Consider the following 17,620-nt stretch of genomic DNA (forward strand, 5'->3'; position numbering starts at 1 on the left):
GTGGTGCAGTTTTGATCCCTGGCCCAGGTTCTGCATGCTGAGGGTGCGGCAAAAAAAAAAATAAATAAATAAATAAAAAGGAGTTCCTGTTGTGGCACAGCAGAAACGAATCTGACTAGGAACCATGAGGTTGTGGGTTCAATCCCTGGCCTTGCTCAGTGGGTTAAGGATCCGGGTTGCCGTGAGTTGTGGTGTAGGTTGAAGATACGGCTCAGATCTGATGTGGCTGTGGCTGTGGTGTAGGCCGGCAGCTATAGCTCTGATTCGACCCCTAGCCTGGGAACCTCCATATGCCATGGGTGGGGCCCTAAAAAAAAAAAAAGACCCCCCCCCCAAAAAAAAGAAGAAGAAGCTCTATTTTGAAAGCATGGGATGGAGGGTGGGGCCCTGAGGAGTTTTAAGCAGGGGTGTGACAGGCTGTCCTCTGTTCTAAATTACTCAGGCAACTACTCAGTGATTACACTGGACAGGGCAGGACTACGGAGAAACCAGTCAGGGCACCGTTGTCGTGGTCCAGGTGACAAGAGGGAGGCCTGAGCTTCGGCTGGGAGAGATAGAAAGGGATGTGTGATTTGAGAGGCAAACAGTGGGATTTACTGTACTGGAAACTGATTTCATGATACAGGGAGTAGAGGGAATCAGGGTACTGGGGGTGGGGAGGAGAATGAATCCTCTGCGTGGAAGTAAGTAGTAAGTTCTTTGGTCATTGCTCCCTGGTTGGTTATCCTTGACCTCAGAGATTTTATGCGGAAGTCTGAATGGCCTCTGTCCTCCACTTTTAGCCTTGGAAATAAGGTTCACTAATGCCTTCCTCTTCTCTGTCTCCTGATCCCCTGCTTTTCTCCAGTATAAGTGAGGCCCCATTGTGTGTTCGAGGGAGATTGAGTAGGTGCTGCTCTGTTAGCAGGTAGATGACATGCATCTCCATGGCCTTGGCAGGCTCGGGGGACAGCCTGTCTGCCTGGCGTCAGTCTCACCCCAGAATGCTCGCCTCTGGGATTTTCTCACTCCCTCTTTCTGGTCACTCTCCTCTGAACTTATCCCTGTGTGTCAGCCTCTGAGTGAGTGTGGCCTGGGAAGTCCTCTTTACGCCAGGAGTCTGGCTGTGCAGAGGAGGATTCGACTCGCCTTGTAGTAACCTAAGTCTTCGCTGGGATTTGTTGTAGACACGTAATGCTCCTGAGACTAGCACCCTGTGTGACAGCCACACTCTCAGTGCTGCCCTGTACCAGTTCTTGTCTCCCACATGGTCAGCCCTCCCCCTCTGCCTCCTACCTCACCTTCAACCTCACTAAGTTGCAGCAAACCATTGCAAACTTATCTCCAGCCGACTCTTTCACTTAGCGTTTTATTCTTACTCATTGAAAAAAATGGTATTTGTTCTAAGGCAAATTCTTTGCTTATTCTGAGATCTCATCTCCTCCTTTTCCTCAGGGCCTGGTTCCTTCATTTGTCTCATTTCTTCCCTGTTTAACTGATCCCTCTCATTTAAATATTCTCTATTTACTCTCATTTTGGGAAAAAAACAAAATACCTTGCTATTAACTTCAGCTGTACCCTATCTTGTCTCCTCTTCCTGGCCACATTTCTTGGACTGCCGCCTCTCCTTCCTGAAGTCATCATTCTCTGAAATTCTACCTCTGCATCACCACCCCTCCCCAACCAAAATGAGCTCCTCAAAGGCCTCAGACCTCAGTGCTGCCAGAACCCCAGAACTTTTTTCCTTCCTTGTCTCTGTGTTCTCAGCATGTCTGACCCTGCTGATACCCCTTTCCTTGTGAAAACCACCCCTACTGTGAACTCTCTCTGTTTCCATTGTGGCCTCTTTCCCTCCATTTGTCCTTTAAATGCTAGTTTTCACCAAGGCCCTGCTTTCTGCTTGTTGCTTTTCTCATCCACAGTGTCAGCCCTCATTTACACGCCAGTGACCCCTGCTCTGGATCTGGAGTCCAGATCTTTCCTAAGGACCAGCCCTCAAACTCAACTAAGCTTGTTATCTTCTCCAGACCTGCGATACTTTCTCTCTCTCTCTCTCTTTTTTTTTTTTTCTTTGGCTGTACCTGCAGCATGTGGAGGTTCCTGGGCAAGGGATTAAGCTCACAGTACAGTTGGTTATAACCTGTGGCTCCACAACTGCAGCAATGCCACATCCTAAACCCGCTGTGCCACTAGGGAACTTCCTTTTTCTCCATTCTTTACTCTTTCCCCTTCTGCAATTATTCATCCCAAACAGAGCCCTGGGAGTCATCTTGGACTTTTCCCTGTCATTGCATCCCACCCTCCCTACTTCCTGGCCCCGGCAGTCATCAGAGTTCTACTCCACAGATTCTCCCTCCTTGATGTCTCCTGACAAGTTCCGCCTCAACCCCCCCCAACCTCCTTAGTTCAGGCCCCTCTCACTTCCTGCCCTTTTTCTGCACAGCCTCTGAGCTCTTTGCCCTGCCTCAGCGGTCTGGCTGGTGGGTGCCACTCTGGTGCTGCAGTGCCCTTTCTGCAATACAGATCTTTGCTAAAATGCAAATCCACGGCTTTTCATAGAAACCTTTCATGATTTGGTGTTTACCTAGTTTTCTGGCCTGGTTTCCAGCTACTCTGCCATGTGAACCTTTCCTTCTAGCCTTACAGAACTCTTTGTATTTTATAAAACATAGCACACAATTCCCTTTGTTCATAGATGCAAGTCATCAGCAAGTATTTATCAGACACTCGTGAGGTGCTAGGACCAAGTCAGGTGCTGGGAAAGCTGATGGAGGGAGGAAAATGAGAAATTGCCACAGTCCCTTTCTCAAAGAACTTTTGCTCCAGTAGAGCAGACTGACTTTCATCAGGATACATAAAACAACTGCGCGTGTGCTATGAGGGGGCAGTAATGTTGCACTTTGGGGGTACCTACAGGAGAATTGACCTAAGCAGGAAGTAAGGGGTCAGGGAAGCCTTTCCTTCTGTGATGGTTGAGCTGAGATTTGAAGGGAGAAGAGGAATTACAGTAGATGGTGGGCAGATGATGGACAAGAATATTCTGAGCTTGTGTAGAGGCCATGGGGTGTTTCTAGAATTGGAGACATGGAACTGAGACAGCTTCCTCCTTTTGCCTGGAGTGTCCCCACTCCCCTCCTGAAGCCTTCCTCATCCAGTGGTCCTGGCTTGGAGTGGTGCTGCCAACTACTACCACCCCTACCCCTAACCATCAAGAGGCCATTTGGAAGTGTGTGGAGCTGTTTTACTTTGTGGCATGACCACAGGGTGTTACTCCGTTTAAAAGGGTACCAGGTGCTGGACATTCTGCAATGTAGGGGGCTGGCCCCAAATAGAAAAGAATTGTCCCACCCAACCTGTCAAGTTGTGCCCTGTGGAGACTCTACTGCCAATTGTTTTAAAAATCGTGGCTCGAAGTTTTCTGTGGGGAGCACCCCTGTCTCTTCAGTCTAATCTAGCTGTCCTTCCTTCCTCCTCCCATAACACCTGTACAAACACCACACTGTACTGTGCTTGTTTTACCCATGACTTGCTATGCTGTCATTCCTGTTCTATCTTACCCTCAGAACTGTTAGCTCCGTAAAGGCAGTCTGTGGGTTTTTGCCACCAAGTCCTGAAATGTAGCATAGAGACTAATTCATCATATAAATGTTTATTGAAGAAAAACTGAAATGGAAACCCCAGTGTTTTTGGCACATGTTTTGTTGATAGTATTTGTATTTTTCTTTTGAGTGCCTCCTGTGTACCAGACACATGCATTTCCTAATTGAATCCTCTCGATAACTGCACCGCAGGTGGTATCTCAGCTTACAGATGAGGAAGCAGGCTCAAAGAAGGAAAATGACTTGCCCAGGGTTGTATGGCTGGAAATAGCAGAGGCGGGGTTTGAACTCGGGTCTCTCTGGCCTGTCTGTCTGTCATACCAACTTCAGTGTATCAGACTTCATTATTGTCCATTTGCTTTTTTTTTTTTTTTTTGTCTTTTTTTGCCATTTCTTGGGCCGCTCTCGCGGCATATGGAGGTTCCCAGGCTAGGGGTCCAATTGGAGCTGTAGCCACCGGCCTATGTCAGAGCCACAGCAACGCTGGATCCGAGCCGCGTCTGCGACCTACACCACAGCTCACGGCAACGCCGGATCGTTTAACCCACTGAGCAAGGCCAGGGATCGAACCCGCAACCTCATGGTTCCTAGTCGGATTCGTTAACCACTGCGCCACGACGGGAACCCCCCATTTGCTTTTTTTGGTCTGAGATTTAAGACCCTAGATTTACGTCTGTGACAATTTTAATCTTGTTAAGTAGACTTGTCATTCCGGGATGGTCAGAATCCTTTGTTTTGAATTTCTGTTATCCATCATATTGCCTATTCCTTTCTGCTTCGTGTCATGTGTAGAATTGATAAGCAAACCTGTATTGTTATCTAAGTCACTGGTAAAAGGTGGTTATAAGAATATCTTATTCTTACTCAGTAAGAATATCTTACTGAATATATTTGTTTATATCAGTTTCCCTGCTGTAACAAGGTTCAGTATACACAAATGCTTGGCAAATACTGATGAATATTCATTCATATCAATAAGTAAATTGAATAGGTCCCAAGACTGAGCTAAAGACATTCCTATTGGTTCCTCAATTCATTCTTTAATCAACATCTTTTTTTTTTTTTTTGTCTTTTGTCTTTTGTTGTTGTTGTTGCTATTTCTTTGGGCCGCTCCCGCGGCATATGGAGGTTCCCAGGCTAGGGGTCGAATCGGAGCTGTAGCCTCCGGCCTACGCCAGAGCCACAGCAACGCTGGATCCGAGCCGCGTCTGCAACCTACACCACAGCTCACGGCAACGCCGGATCGTTAACCCACTGAGCAAGGGCAGGGACCGAACCCGCAACCTCATGGTTCCTAGTCGGATTCGTTAACCACTGCGCCACGATGGGAACTCCTGATCAACATCTTTGAATACGGTTATTTTTATCAGTTTTAGGTCCTTCTAATTATTTTGGTGTTCAATTCCCACATTGTCATCTTGACTGCTATCTGGAGAAGGCTTGTCAGAGACCTTCTATGAGGTCCATGAATCTTATCCCCTTTGTCTGTGGTTCTTCCATAATCAAGGTAGAAATGCAGTAACTCTGTCATGACTTGTTCTTGGAAAAACCACTATGGCCTTTTGTGATTTCTCAGAGTTGCTGCATACAGTTCTGCAGGTTGCCAAGTGCACAAGATGTGACATCTGAGAGGGTTCCATTTAGATCATAGGCATCACGGGTATATTTTTGTAGTGACAACTTTCTGGCAGACAAGGGTAAAGATGTCTTGAGCTAACTTAATATATGATGACAGTTTTCTCAGAAAAGAGGGTAAAATGTCTTGAGGAAGGGGTGCACTTTTCTAATTGTACAAAGATGCCATGTGACCTAGCATGGACTATATGACACCTTTCCTGAGAGCAGATTCTCTGTACAGTGGGCTACAGAATCCAACTATATTCTCATCTTTGGAAGTCAAGTATTTTGAAAATTTGAAAAGAAGTGTTTGGCCCAGTTTTTCAACACTTCTGTCATTTTCCAGGACTCCTTAAAGATCACCGGAAATGGGAGTTCCCGTCATGGCTCAGTGGTTAACGAATCTGATTAGGAACCATGATGTTGCGGGTTTGATCCCTGGCCTTGCTCAGTGGGTTAAGGATCCGGCGTTGCTGTGGCTCTGGCGTAGGCCGGTGGCTACAGCTCCGATTAGACCCCTAGCCTGGGAACCTGCATATGCCGCAGGAGCAGCTCAAGAAATGGCAAAAAGACAAAAAAAAAAAAAAAAAAAAAAGAAAGAAAAGATCACCAGAAATGAGGACCATACTCTATTACTCTGAAGCAAGCCTTCCTAACTCAGCCAGCTTTTAGGAAACCATCATGGATTTTAGTTGTTGTTTGACCTAGGGGTTCCTTAGTGATTCCAGATGGCTGTACAGTGCTGACACTGCTGATTGGTGGGCATAACTCAGAGGACTAAAAAATGGGCACACTGTTCTCCATCTTCCTCATATGATGTTTCTCTCTCCTGCCTGATTTTCTCAGCTCTCACTCTCAGCCACTCATAGGCTTGCCACAGCCCGCAGTGCTGGTAGCAATGCATCTGTTCTCAAACACTGAGACTGAACAAGAGAATAGGTTGTCTGTGAAGGTTGGGTTAGTGCAGCAGAAGGAAAACAGGACAGAAGAAAAACCACCCCCAGAAGTAACTATTGAGAGTGAGGGTTAGGGTTTGAAGACTGTGGAGGTGATGGCTGGTTCCCCAGTTGACCTCCCAAAGAAGTGAATAGTGTCGATCCCGTGGGGGCAGAGGAGGCTCACCAGGCTGGGGACACAACTCATCCATAAAAGCGGATACTGGCCTGCTTGTATACCTACCTCAGCATAGTCACAAAAAAGCCATTTTAGGTGACTTAGTGGCTTTGGGAGACATCCATTTGGCCCAGGGACAGCTTGACTCTAATGCAGTTTTTAAAAGGAATTGAAGCTTCTGTACCCAACTGGCTTCCCTGTAGGAGTTCTGAGTTTTCATCTACTGGGAAAGCTAATCTTTCTAAGTTTGGAAGTTTTCTCCCTCTCCTTTTGGAAGGGAAGGCTTTTTAAACCTCCCTCTTCAGCAGCCTTCCAAATTATTTCCCAAGCTTATGAAGTTGCAGAAGCATCGTTAGCCTACAAAATGTGCATTGGCTCCAGCTGTGAGGGGGCCTTCTCCCCACCCTTGGCTGTGTCTACCCCTTCCCCCATCAGCTGCTCAGAGCCTATTCTGTTTGTCAGCGGGGCTGGGTCACGTGGTTCAGTGCTTATTTTACTGACTGCCAGAGCCCATAGCCCCGCAGCTGGGAAAATGAGAACAGAAGCTTGTGCTCCATTTTGGCCCAGAGATGGTACTTCAGGGCCAAATTGCGGTTATTCTGGCACTTCTGCTAAGTGATTGGCCCCATGTGGCCTCAGAGAAATTGAACATAGTGCTCCTAACCCCTCAGCACTTGCTGCTCTCTGGACTTCCCCTGGATGACCCATGGCAGGAGACCATGTATTTCGATTTAATTAAACCTCTGCTGTGTCTGCAATGCTCCTGTGAGGGAGGTGAGACTGAAATGAGGCCTGCTTGAGGCAGAAGACGTTTTCATGGTGAGCGTGGGGAAGGGCGACTGCATTGTCAGGCACTGGTGGCTGATGGGGAGGCAGGGTGACAGATACGGCAGCTGACTGTAAGCCGGGCACTGGAACACACATCACACACTTTCTTGTTTAGCCCTTCCCACAATCTTGAGGGTTGGGTATAATTATCCTCATCTTACAGACAAGGAAATGGAAGCACGGGGGATGGAGTTACCTGCCCCATGCTACTCAGCCAGTGAGAGGAGGAGCTGGAACTCAAAGATGGGTTTATCTAACTGGAGACTAGGTTCCCAAATACCTTAGCTGCTTTTTTTTTAGTTTTGGTTTTTTTTTTTTTTCCTTCTATTTTTAGGGCTGCGCCTGAGACATATGGAAGTTCCCAGGCTAGAGATCCAGTTGGAGCTACAGTTGCTGGCCTACACCACAGCCACAGCGACATGGGATCCAGACTTGTATGCAACCCACACCACAGCTCACAGTGAGGCCAGTGAGGCCAGCTCACAGTGTGTCCTCTTGGTTACTTCTCGGGTTTGATACTGCTGCACCACAATGGGAAACTCTTTTTTTTTTTTTTTTTTCCAGATGCCTTGGCTTTTACCATCCTTTCTCTGAACCATTAAAGCCCCCTCTGCCTTCCCAAAGCAAACAGATAAAACCCCAACAGCACACGTGTGAAAAATTATAGCGAGAGGTGTTTTGGGTAGTTGAGCTGATCTGTTTCTCTCTTTTCCCCTCAAAGGTCTAGTTTCTCTAAGGACAGGTTTGTTTGCCTTTTTTTTTTTCTTTGTAGGGCCACACCCACACCTTATGGAGGTTACCAGGCTAAGGGTCAAATTGGAGTTACAGATGCCGGCCTACACCACAGCTCACAGCAGCAGTGGATCCTTAACCCACTGAGCAAGGCCAGGGATCGAACTTGCAACCTTATGATTTCTAGTCGGATTTGTTGCCACTGCACCACAACGGGAACTTCTGTTTGCTTTTTAATCTCTATGGTTGTTGCTTATTTTCTACCAGTTTTACTTCTTCTTTTCCAAAAATCCTCCCCTGGCCTTACATTTGCTGCCACCAATCCTGTCGGTTCCCCACAAGGAGAGAACTGTTGGGCAGATTCACTCCAGGAGGTGATTATGCCCCAATTTTATAAGCTGCAAAGCCCAAATACTTTCATCTTCAGCATCTTTAATAACAAAATGCTAGGAAGTTTATGGATATGGTATTTCATTTTCACCCCTTAGAACAATGAGTTTCTTTGCAACAAAGCTAGATTTAAATCAGGTCATCTGTTAACTGTTGAATGAATATAGGAAGGTTCTTTGTGGGATTGGTATAACTTGAATATAGGGTCTTCTGTTATTTTGTATTTAGGTATAACATACATAAAGAAACTGGGTCACCTTGCTGTACCGTAGAAAACTGACAGAACTCTGTAAATCAGCTATAATGGGAAAAAGTAGAAATCATTACATTAAAAAAATATACATAAAGAAAGTAAAGTGCACTAAACGTGAATATATAGCTCCTGGATTTTTACATACGTACACACCTAGTAACTAACATAACAGCTCATGGAATATAGAATATTTCCAGCTTTTCAGAGGCTTCTCATACCTCATCCCAGTCAATAGCCTCACCTCACCCTATCATTACTATTCTTCTATCACACTGACTGATTTTGCCTGCTGAATAAGAGAACAGGTTGTGTTTGTGCAGGCACATCTTAGTATCTTATTTTAGAATGTTTTCAAACTTACAGAAACACCTTAAAGCAGTAACACAAGGACCTTCAGTATGCAGTTCTCCCAGAGACTGCATTCCAGTTTTATCCCAATAACTTCCTTCATAGAGCGTCAACGCACAATCATGAATTGCTCCCAGTTGTCAAGTCTTCATAAGCTCTGGAGTTGTTCCTTAGTCTTCCCTTGACTTTTAAGATTTGACACTTTTGAATATTATAAGCCAGTCCCATTCATTTTGGAGAATGTTTTTCAGTTGGATTTATCTGGTGTTTCCTCCCAATTGGACCCAGGTTATGAGTTTTCAGCTGAATACTGTAGATGCTGTGTTCTTTGCATTGCCTTCTGTCAGCTAGCACACATTGTCTAGCTGTGTCGACTTTGATCCCTTCATTAAAGTGGTGTCTGACAGATATTGTCACTTTAGAGTCACTTTTTCTTTTTTGTAGTTAATGGGTTTTGGGTTTTTTTTGAAGAGATACTTTGAGACTGAGTGTGGGCTTTTAACTTATATAACCGTGGAAAACCATTAAGAGAGAAGTCTTTAAGCTTCATTTATTTATTTTATTTTTTTTGCTTTTTTAGGGCCTCTCCGGTGGCATATAGAGGTTCCCAGGCTAGGGGTCTAATTGGAGCTATAGTTGCCTGCCTGTGCCACGGCCATAGCAACACAGGATCCGAGCCGTGTCTGTTATCTACACCACAGCTCATAACACCAGATCCCTAACCCGCTGAGCAAGGCCAGGAATCGAACCTGCAACCTCATCATGGTTCCTAGTCGGATTTGTTTCCACTGCGCCACGATGGGAACTCAAGTTTCATTTAAATTAATTTGTGTATGCATATTTCCTATCTTCTAAGATCTTAGTTCTAAAAAAGTTTAGAGACCTTCTATGTCATATGGTGTGTCTCTGTATGTTATTCACGATTTTTTTTTTTTTTTTTAATTTCCATCTCCATCTTCCATGGTAATAAGGTGCTTGTTGTCCCAAAAGCCTGGGTTCGTTCTTTCTCTGATTTCTCTTATGGAAGTTACCCATAAAAGGTTTCCAGAATCCATCTTACTAACATTTGAGCACCACTCTGAAGGGGACTGGGGTATATTGAGAGGAATATGAGCCAGGATCTCTGTGTGTGTGATTTACAGTCAGGTTGTTGGAGGCAATGCATCCAGGTACACAGAATTGAACAACAGTACTAATGTAGAGGTAGCCGTTGGGTAGGCAGGAGGCCAGGAGAGGAATAGAGAGTGAATGGTGGCTCTGGAAGGCCTTCTAGAGCACTCAACCTCTGTGCAGGGGCTTGAAGAGTGCCAGGCAGTCTTGGGGGCAGGGGTGCCTTTCAGACAGGGCTGGGGAGGCACAACAGTGGGTATGTTAGCCAAGCAGCTGGGTGTTTCTGCAGCATTAGCTCAGAGGTGAGAAGTGGCAGGCCCCCCAGGGTGGCCCTAGAGAACTTGGGAGGCAGTAGCAGGGCTCCAGGAGAAAGTATGAAGGAAACTGCTAGGGGTGTGGTCACAGACCTGCCCAGGATGTGGAATGCTGGGGTGTTTCCTGCTTGTGATGAGCCTCAGGAAATACCGAATGAGCTTGATTTTGGCTTAATGATGCTGTCACATGTGGGAGAGTGTTGTGTGGAGACTGCATTTACCAGTCCATAAAAATGTTTGTGTAGGAGTTCCCACGGTGGGTTAATGATCTGGCTTGTGTCTTTGGCGGTGCTGGTTTAATCCCTGGCCTGGTGCACAGCTGTGGTATAGGTTTCAGCTGTGCTCAGATTCCAGCCCTGGCCTAGGAACTTCCAAATGCCTCAGGTATGGCCAGAAAAGAAAAAGAAAAGCCAAATCCTGTGTGCAGCATCGTAAGGTGCACATCACAGACAGCAAATGTGACCTCAGAACCTGGTCTTGCAATCTGCCTCACCCTCAGCAGCCCTTGAAAATCTCTGCTGCCCTCTGAAAAGATTCTGCCAAAAATGTTAGCCTCCCCAAAACCCAAATGCATTATTGGCATCTTTAAAAAAATAAAAACAACAGTTTGGAAGATCATCTGGTCCAAGGTCAGCAAACAACAGCCTGGGAGGTACACCCTGCCCAAGGCCTCTTTTTGTGTAGTCTATGAGCTGAGAATGTTTTGGAGGGGTGTTTTTTTTTTTTTTAAACATTTATCAAAAGTTATGAAAATAAAGAAGACGAAAATATGACAAACTGTTTTTGGTCTGCAGTATCTGAAATATTTACTCCTTGGCCCTTTTCAGAAAAAGCTGGCTAACCCCGTTCTCATTTGACTGTCCGATACTATAATATTTTGTGCATTGTTACTTGGCAAATGATCAACTAACGTGTTTGAACACTTCCACTAATGGAAAATTCATCATCTCTATGGTCGGTCTACTTCCTATTTAGACAATTCAGGCTATTAGTAATTTTTCAACTCTGCTAAAATCTTGTCTCACTATAGCATCCATCCATTGGCCTTTTTGGGAGAAGAAAGCTATTATTTCATGTCAACATTTACTGAGGTCGTCATCTATTCTAGGCACTTGCTAAGTGCTGAAGAAAGATGAACAACACAAACTTCTTGCATTATGGTTTCCCAGGAAGGCAGTATTTCTTAGAAACAAGGCAGTTGAGCTGGTCATCTTTTTTAAAAAATTAATTAATTAATTTTATTTTTTTGGCCGCTCCGGGGCATATGGAGCTCCCAGGGCCAGGGATCATATCTGAGCTGCAGTTGTGACATACGCTGGATCTTTAACCGCCTGCACTGGGCAGGGGATAGAACTGCATCCCAGGGCTTCAGAGACACTGCTGATCCCATTGTGCCACAGCAGGAACTCCTGAGCTGGTCATCCTATATCTCATTTTTTCTCTTCTTGCCATTGGGTTAGGGCTTTTTTCTTTAATTATTTTACTTATTTCTGTGTGATTATTTCTGAATTTTGCCTCCCAGTACAAAATTCAAAAGACAGAAAGGCCATACAGTGAAGTAAATTTCTCCGCACTCCATCTCTTGACCCCAGAGCTTCTCTCCTGGGAGACAGCCACTATGACACATTTCCTTTGGGGATTTGATGTTGAAGAGTAGCACTGATACCAGGGTTAGGTCCATTTGGACAGGAGCTTTTGGTAAGTACCATACAGTGCCATTTTTGTGAGCTCTTGTTTAAGTTGGTGAGTGTGACTTGGTTTTAGTTCTATGAAAGCCTGAAATTTACCTGTTTTGGTGGTAGATGTAGCCCCAGAGGGGTCCCATTGCTTAACACCCACCTGCTATTTCAGTGAAATTTTAACTGGATATTTTGGTTACCATTGGGTTTCCTCTCCTGCTGGCATTCTTGTTCATTACAATGTTGAATCTTTGTTAAAGCCTTTCCTCTTTCATTGGAAGTGACACAATCCCATCTTGTGCAACTTTCAGGTTTCACATCCTGAATATCCTGTTGAAGTGTGATAGAAATAAACTTTTAGCTGTTTTTTTTTTTTGTTTTTTTTGTTTTTTGTTTGTTTAAAGGGCCGCATTCTCAGCATATGGAAGGTCCCAGGCTAGGGGTCACATCAAGGCTGCAGCTGCTGGCCTACACCACAACCACAGCAAGCTCCCTCTTTTAGCTTTCAAAGCTAAGCAGAAGCCTTGGGTCTCGCCTGTGCTGTTCAGGATTAGCTGGGCAAACCTTACTTTTCAGGACACAGGTAATTTGTGGCTAGGTTAGTTACGCATGAATAACTCTGCACCTAGGACTCACTTATTCTTCCTCCAGAATTCCCTCTGATAATTACTCCTTAAGTCTTCCCTTCTAGTTTAAGGAAGATGGCAATGTGACAGAGAAGTACAGGTTGCTAAGTGATACCTTTATATGAATATTCTGTTTAGATGTTTCCAGCAAATTCCTAATCACTTGCTGCTGTTGCTTAAGAACTTTCTGCTGCCTTAGACTCTCAGACAGCAGTTTAGCAACTGGACACCAACCACATCCTCTTGTGAAATTGGCTCTTGGGCTCTGTTGAGAGTTTGAGAAAGACTAAGTATGTCAGAAGATGAAGGATGGGCCTCTTATGCAAATTACTTTCTTAGCGTGCCTGTCCATTCTCTTCTGTAGCCCCCCCCTCCTGGAGTCACTTTTTCCTAGCTGCTGAAGTGCTGTATGGAATAGAATTTTCTCTTTTGTCTCTGGAGCTGGTAAAATTCCATCCTGGTGATCTTAGCAGGTCATCATGGTGTGGTATAAGTTATCGTTGACTTTAAGAATAAGTCATGGGGAGTTATGGGGAGTTCCCATTGTGGCTCGGCAGGTTAAGATCCCAGCATAGTGTCCAGGGGGTTGTGGGTTCTATCTCTGGCCTCGCTCAGTGGGTTAAGGATTTGGCATTGCCACAAGCTGCGGCTTGGATCCCATGTTGCCGTGGCTGTGGCTGTGTCTGTGGTGTAGGCCAGCAGCTGCAGCTCTGATTTGACCCCTAGTCTGGGACTTCCATATGCTGCAGGTATGGCCATAATAAGAAAAAAAGAATAAGTTATGGGTGAGTGAAGTGTATAGGGACCTGATGATCGATCCACAGAGGATGTAAGATGAAATCTGTTTGTATTGCTGTCTGCTACTGTGGTGATTCTTACCTCTCAGAACCTCAGTTTTTTCCTCTGCACAATTGGAATTGTCACTTCTAAGGACTTTGGGGAGGAGTAGATTCAGGTGGCAGGGCCTGGTTCTGGCCAGCACTCAGTAACTGCTACTTTCATCTCATGCCAGAGGACTGTTCAAGGTTGAGCCTGTAGCATTTAGCGAATTATTGGATGTGAGAGAGAAAAATTGCGGATAACTTGGAGTTTTCTTTGTGGATATATGGTGGTGCAATTAAGTAAACTAGGACATAGGAGAAAATGGGTAGAATTTTAGTGAAAGGTATGTTCAGTTTTGAATTTGTCAAACTTGAAATGTCTGTGAGAAATTCAAGTCCTGGCTTTGGAAGACACATAGGTGGTTGGAGGCTAGCACTAGAAGTACAGTCCTGGAATTCATTGGCTTATAGATGGAAACGGATATAGAAAATGAAAAATTTTGTTTTGTGGAAAGCCTGTAGACTAAGGATTGGGCTGAGCATGGAAACATTCAAAAACCAACAGAAGGAACATGTTAGCTGTGTTGAGAAAAAGAGAAAGGAGCGGTTGGAGGCCTGGAGAACTAAGCAGGAGGCTGTTAGGGGGGTTCTAGACTGGCATTTCTCAAAGTTTGTGGGCCCCAGCTTACCTTTGTGAGGGTCTCTTTCTCCAATGCTGCTGAAGCCACAGTGCATAGGATCTACAAACTTTGTGGGGCCTGTGAGTATAGGAATGACCTGAGCAAAGGTGAACATTCTGAGAGTGCAAAGTTATAAAGAACCTTTTGAACAAAAGGCAGAAATTATTTAAAAATGACACAAGGATGCATTTCAGTATGTTTGACATAATTTAGAGGTGGGAGCTTCAAAAGTAAGAGTGTCTGAAGGCTTCAAAATGGCGCCAAACTTGAATCCAAATCACCTGGGGCACTAGGCCTGGCCACCCTCACCATCCTTTCTCTCGCATACCCCAGCATGAGGAGCCCCCACACATCTTCTTTTTTAAATAAGTCCTCCAGGTGGCGAGAGTTTGAAAACACGGGGTCAAGCACTGTCTGATACACGACACCACAAATCTACACTGAGGCAGTGCAGGGTTTTAAGGTCACCTTCACAGAGCCTTCCGCCCTGCTCTGCCCCACACTCAGCTCCTCTTTCTTGATTTTCAGCACGTTTATGTATTACTAACTTTGCACTGTACCATATTGTTCTATCAGACCAAGGCTCCCTGTCTCCAATGCTAATATCTAACAAGTTTAGAAAAGTGAAACATATTTAATGATCTTGGCACAAAACTCACATGAAACCTCTCTGAATAGATGCGACTTGTCTCTTTAAATTTATCTCACGAGTATGCCCGTTCATATGCTCTACTGCAGAAATAGTCATCTGGGGGCAGTTGGACAGGATGGAAAGTGAAGCGACTTCATCAGCTCACGCTTCTTGGAAGTGCCAGCTCCCTCCTGTGTGGTCTTTTCCCCCTAGGGTCTTGGTACCCCTGAGAGTGTGCAGGGGGTATGGGGATTACGGTATACACATGCCTGATCACCGGGATGGACATGTTTATTTGAAGATTTGAGGGGAGCAATGGAATATTAAAATGCATATGGTAGAGTCAAGTGCAGATTTTCTGCATTTGAAAGGTAAAAGGTGAGATTTCAAAGAAATCGTGGTTCTGTGATTGAGGGGGGGAAGTCTTCATCCTTCTCCGCTGGGGTGCTCAGGTGCTGCCTCCCTCGGAACCCTGACAGTTTGCATTGCTATGTTGCTAACCAACTGGACTTGGGTTTTTTGCTTGTAAAGTTCTCTAGGGTCACATGGGATGGCGGCAACATCTGAGACTGTGACTGTGTCGGAGGACTTGCACTAGTGTGCCCGTCAGACTGGCTTGTACAAGAAAGGAAGAGGCGTGGAGGCGAAGGCTGGGAAGGTCAGTTGTGTCATGAGGAGGCTGCATTTGACAAAATAGCCAGACGCCTCCGCTTCACTCCCAAGGTTGTGTCTTCAGGTGGCCCCTCTGGTTCTCATTACCTTTCGTTTGTCTGTTCTGATTAAGCATACCCGCACATGTCCTTTTTCACCATGTTTTGTGCAATGTGGCTGTGTTCTGTTTTATTTTTAGCAGGCAATAAATAATGGCAGCAGCTATGGGGGATCCTGCACTCTGCAAGTTGCAGTTTGCCCCCTTCAGCAGCGCCTTGGATGTGGGATTCTGGCATGAGTTGACCCAGAAGAAGCTGAATGAGTATCGGCTGGATGAAGCTCCCAAGAACATTAAGGGTTATTATTACAATGGTAGGCGATGGGGAACTCCATCTTCCATCATCTTCTGTTACCTTCTCTGCCCAGGTTGGGGTCAGCTTTCCTCTAGAAAGGATATCCTTAACTTTTATAATTAATGCTGTTGACTAGTTTCTATTTTTCTTCCTGACTTTTGACCCAAGTTCACTTTCACATCTTTCTTTTCTCTTATTGGGAAAAGAAAAGGAGAACCCAATTTATTAATCTAAAAAATTAATACTGGAGTTCCTGTTGCGGCACAGGGGAAATTAATCTGACTATGAACCATGAGGTTGCGGGTTTGATCCCTGGCCTCGCTGAGTGGGTTAAGGATCCGGCTGTTGTGTAGGTTGCAGATGCGGCTTGGACCCTGTGTTGCTGTGGCTGTGATGTAGGCCTGCAGCTACAGCTCCAATTTAACCCCTGACCTGGGAACCTTTATATATCCCTTGGGTACAGCCCTAAAAGCAAAAAAAAAAAAAGAAAGATTTAATACTGATTACTTGCTAATGCTGGGGGAGAGAATTGGAAATCTTTTTTCCAGTGAACCTTTTTTTTTTTATATTCTTGGCAAATTCCTTGACATCACAAAAGCTGTCCTCTTCTGCTAAGTCCCTGTTTTATTTGGATAACCAGGAATTGGATGGGGCACTTTGGGCTCAACAAAAACAACAAAACTATTCACACACATCTTTATTATAACTGCTACTTTTATTGCCTTACAACTGAACATGATTCTCCTTCTGTCCAGGTGATTCCGCTGGGCTGCCAGCTCGTTTAACCTTGGAGTTCAGTGCTTTTGACATGTGAGTATTATTTTGCTCAAAATCTAAAATAAAGAACACTTTTTGTTTTTTGCATTCATAACTTTCATTGTAGGTGGACCACAGGGGAATTGTGGAAACTTCTGTCCTGTCCTGATTGTCTGGCATCTCCTGTGGCACAGACAAAGCGAGATGCTTAGGATTATCTGGTTCACTTTTTTCAGCAGAAATTGCAGAGCCTGTTAGGTGCCAAGTACATTGGATCTATTGAGTTTAGATTACATTCCTCCTGGCTCTTATTATAGTTAATATTTGAGATTCTTTATTGTTACCCTTGACTTACTCCTTTAGTTGCTTATCCATAGGCATCGATGAACATTTATCAGGCAACTTCCGTATACAAGTCACTGTGCAAGGCATTGTAGAGATATACGAAGAAACATGATATACGCCCTCAAAGAGTTTTTTGGTTTTGTTTTGTTTTTGTTTTTTTTTTAATCTAATCGGAGGCCATGGGGAGTTGCTAGAGAGAAGAGAGACATTTATTGACTTAATTAGCTGAGTATTTTCCACACATAATCCTTTTGACCTGCCAGGTGTGCTTTTTCTCTCTTTTACAGATAGGAAACCATGAGTTAAAAGGTAGAATGACATCCCCAAGGTCACATGGGGCTAAATTTAGGAGGCGAGAGTGAGAGAATGGTAAATTGTATTTCTGAGGTTGCAGTCTGAGAAGCTGGGGGCTTTTGTTGTCTTTAGAGCAACTGAGAAGCCAGGAGAGGGATGCACTTTGGGGAGAAGGTAGGTTTGGTTAGAACATGTTGAGTTTGAAATGACAGCAGTGGAGATGACCAGGAGGCACTGGTGTCCATGAGGGAGGGTTGTCCATGAAGAGGAGAGCCTGAGGGTATAAGAGAGGGAGAGACTCAGGCCCAAGGTGAAAAAAGGACCAGAACAGTGATGGGACCTGATGGGGGCAGGGAGACACAACTCTGCAGAGACTCGTCAGAGAAGAACCAGAAAAGAGTTTCAGAAACCAAAGAAGGAGATGTTTTTAGGAGGGCAAGAGAGGGTCAGTAACGTTAGAAGCAGAAAGGTCAGAGTTCAATGTTAAAGTCCCTGGAATTA

At 44.9% G+C, this 17,620-nt stretch overlaps 1 protein-coding gene across 47 annotated transcripts in view; it reads left to right on the forward strand.

Moving 5' to 3' along the window:
* The window catches only part of ATG7 (autophagy related 7), a 279,358-nt gene that overhangs the window by 4,309 nt on the left and 257,429 nt on the right, over positions 1-17,620 (forward strand). For 20 of the 47 annotated variants that reach the window (XR_014822339.1, XR_014822340.1, XR_014822344.1 and 17 more), the window contains exons 2-4: positions 15,252-15,378; positions 15,571-15,743; positions 16,480-16,534. Coding sequence is in view for 20 of the 47 variants with exons in the window: in XM_084986713.1 (XP_084842839.1) it covers positions 15,584-15,743; positions 16,480-16,534 (215 nt within the window). In the remaining 27 variants the exon portion in view is untranslated. 47 annotated transcript variants of the gene reach the window in all.

Source organism: Sus scrofa, chromosome 13 (genome assembly GCF_054392235.1).
Source record: "Sus scrofa isolate SSC_HxYL_T2T_F1_AM1 chromosome 13, Sscrofa_HxYL_maternal_Yorkshire_Landrace_v2.0, whole genome shotgun sequence".
Classification (NCBI taxonomy): domain Eukaryota; kingdom Metazoa; phylum Chordata; class Mammalia; order Artiodactyla; family Suidae; genus Sus; species Sus scrofa.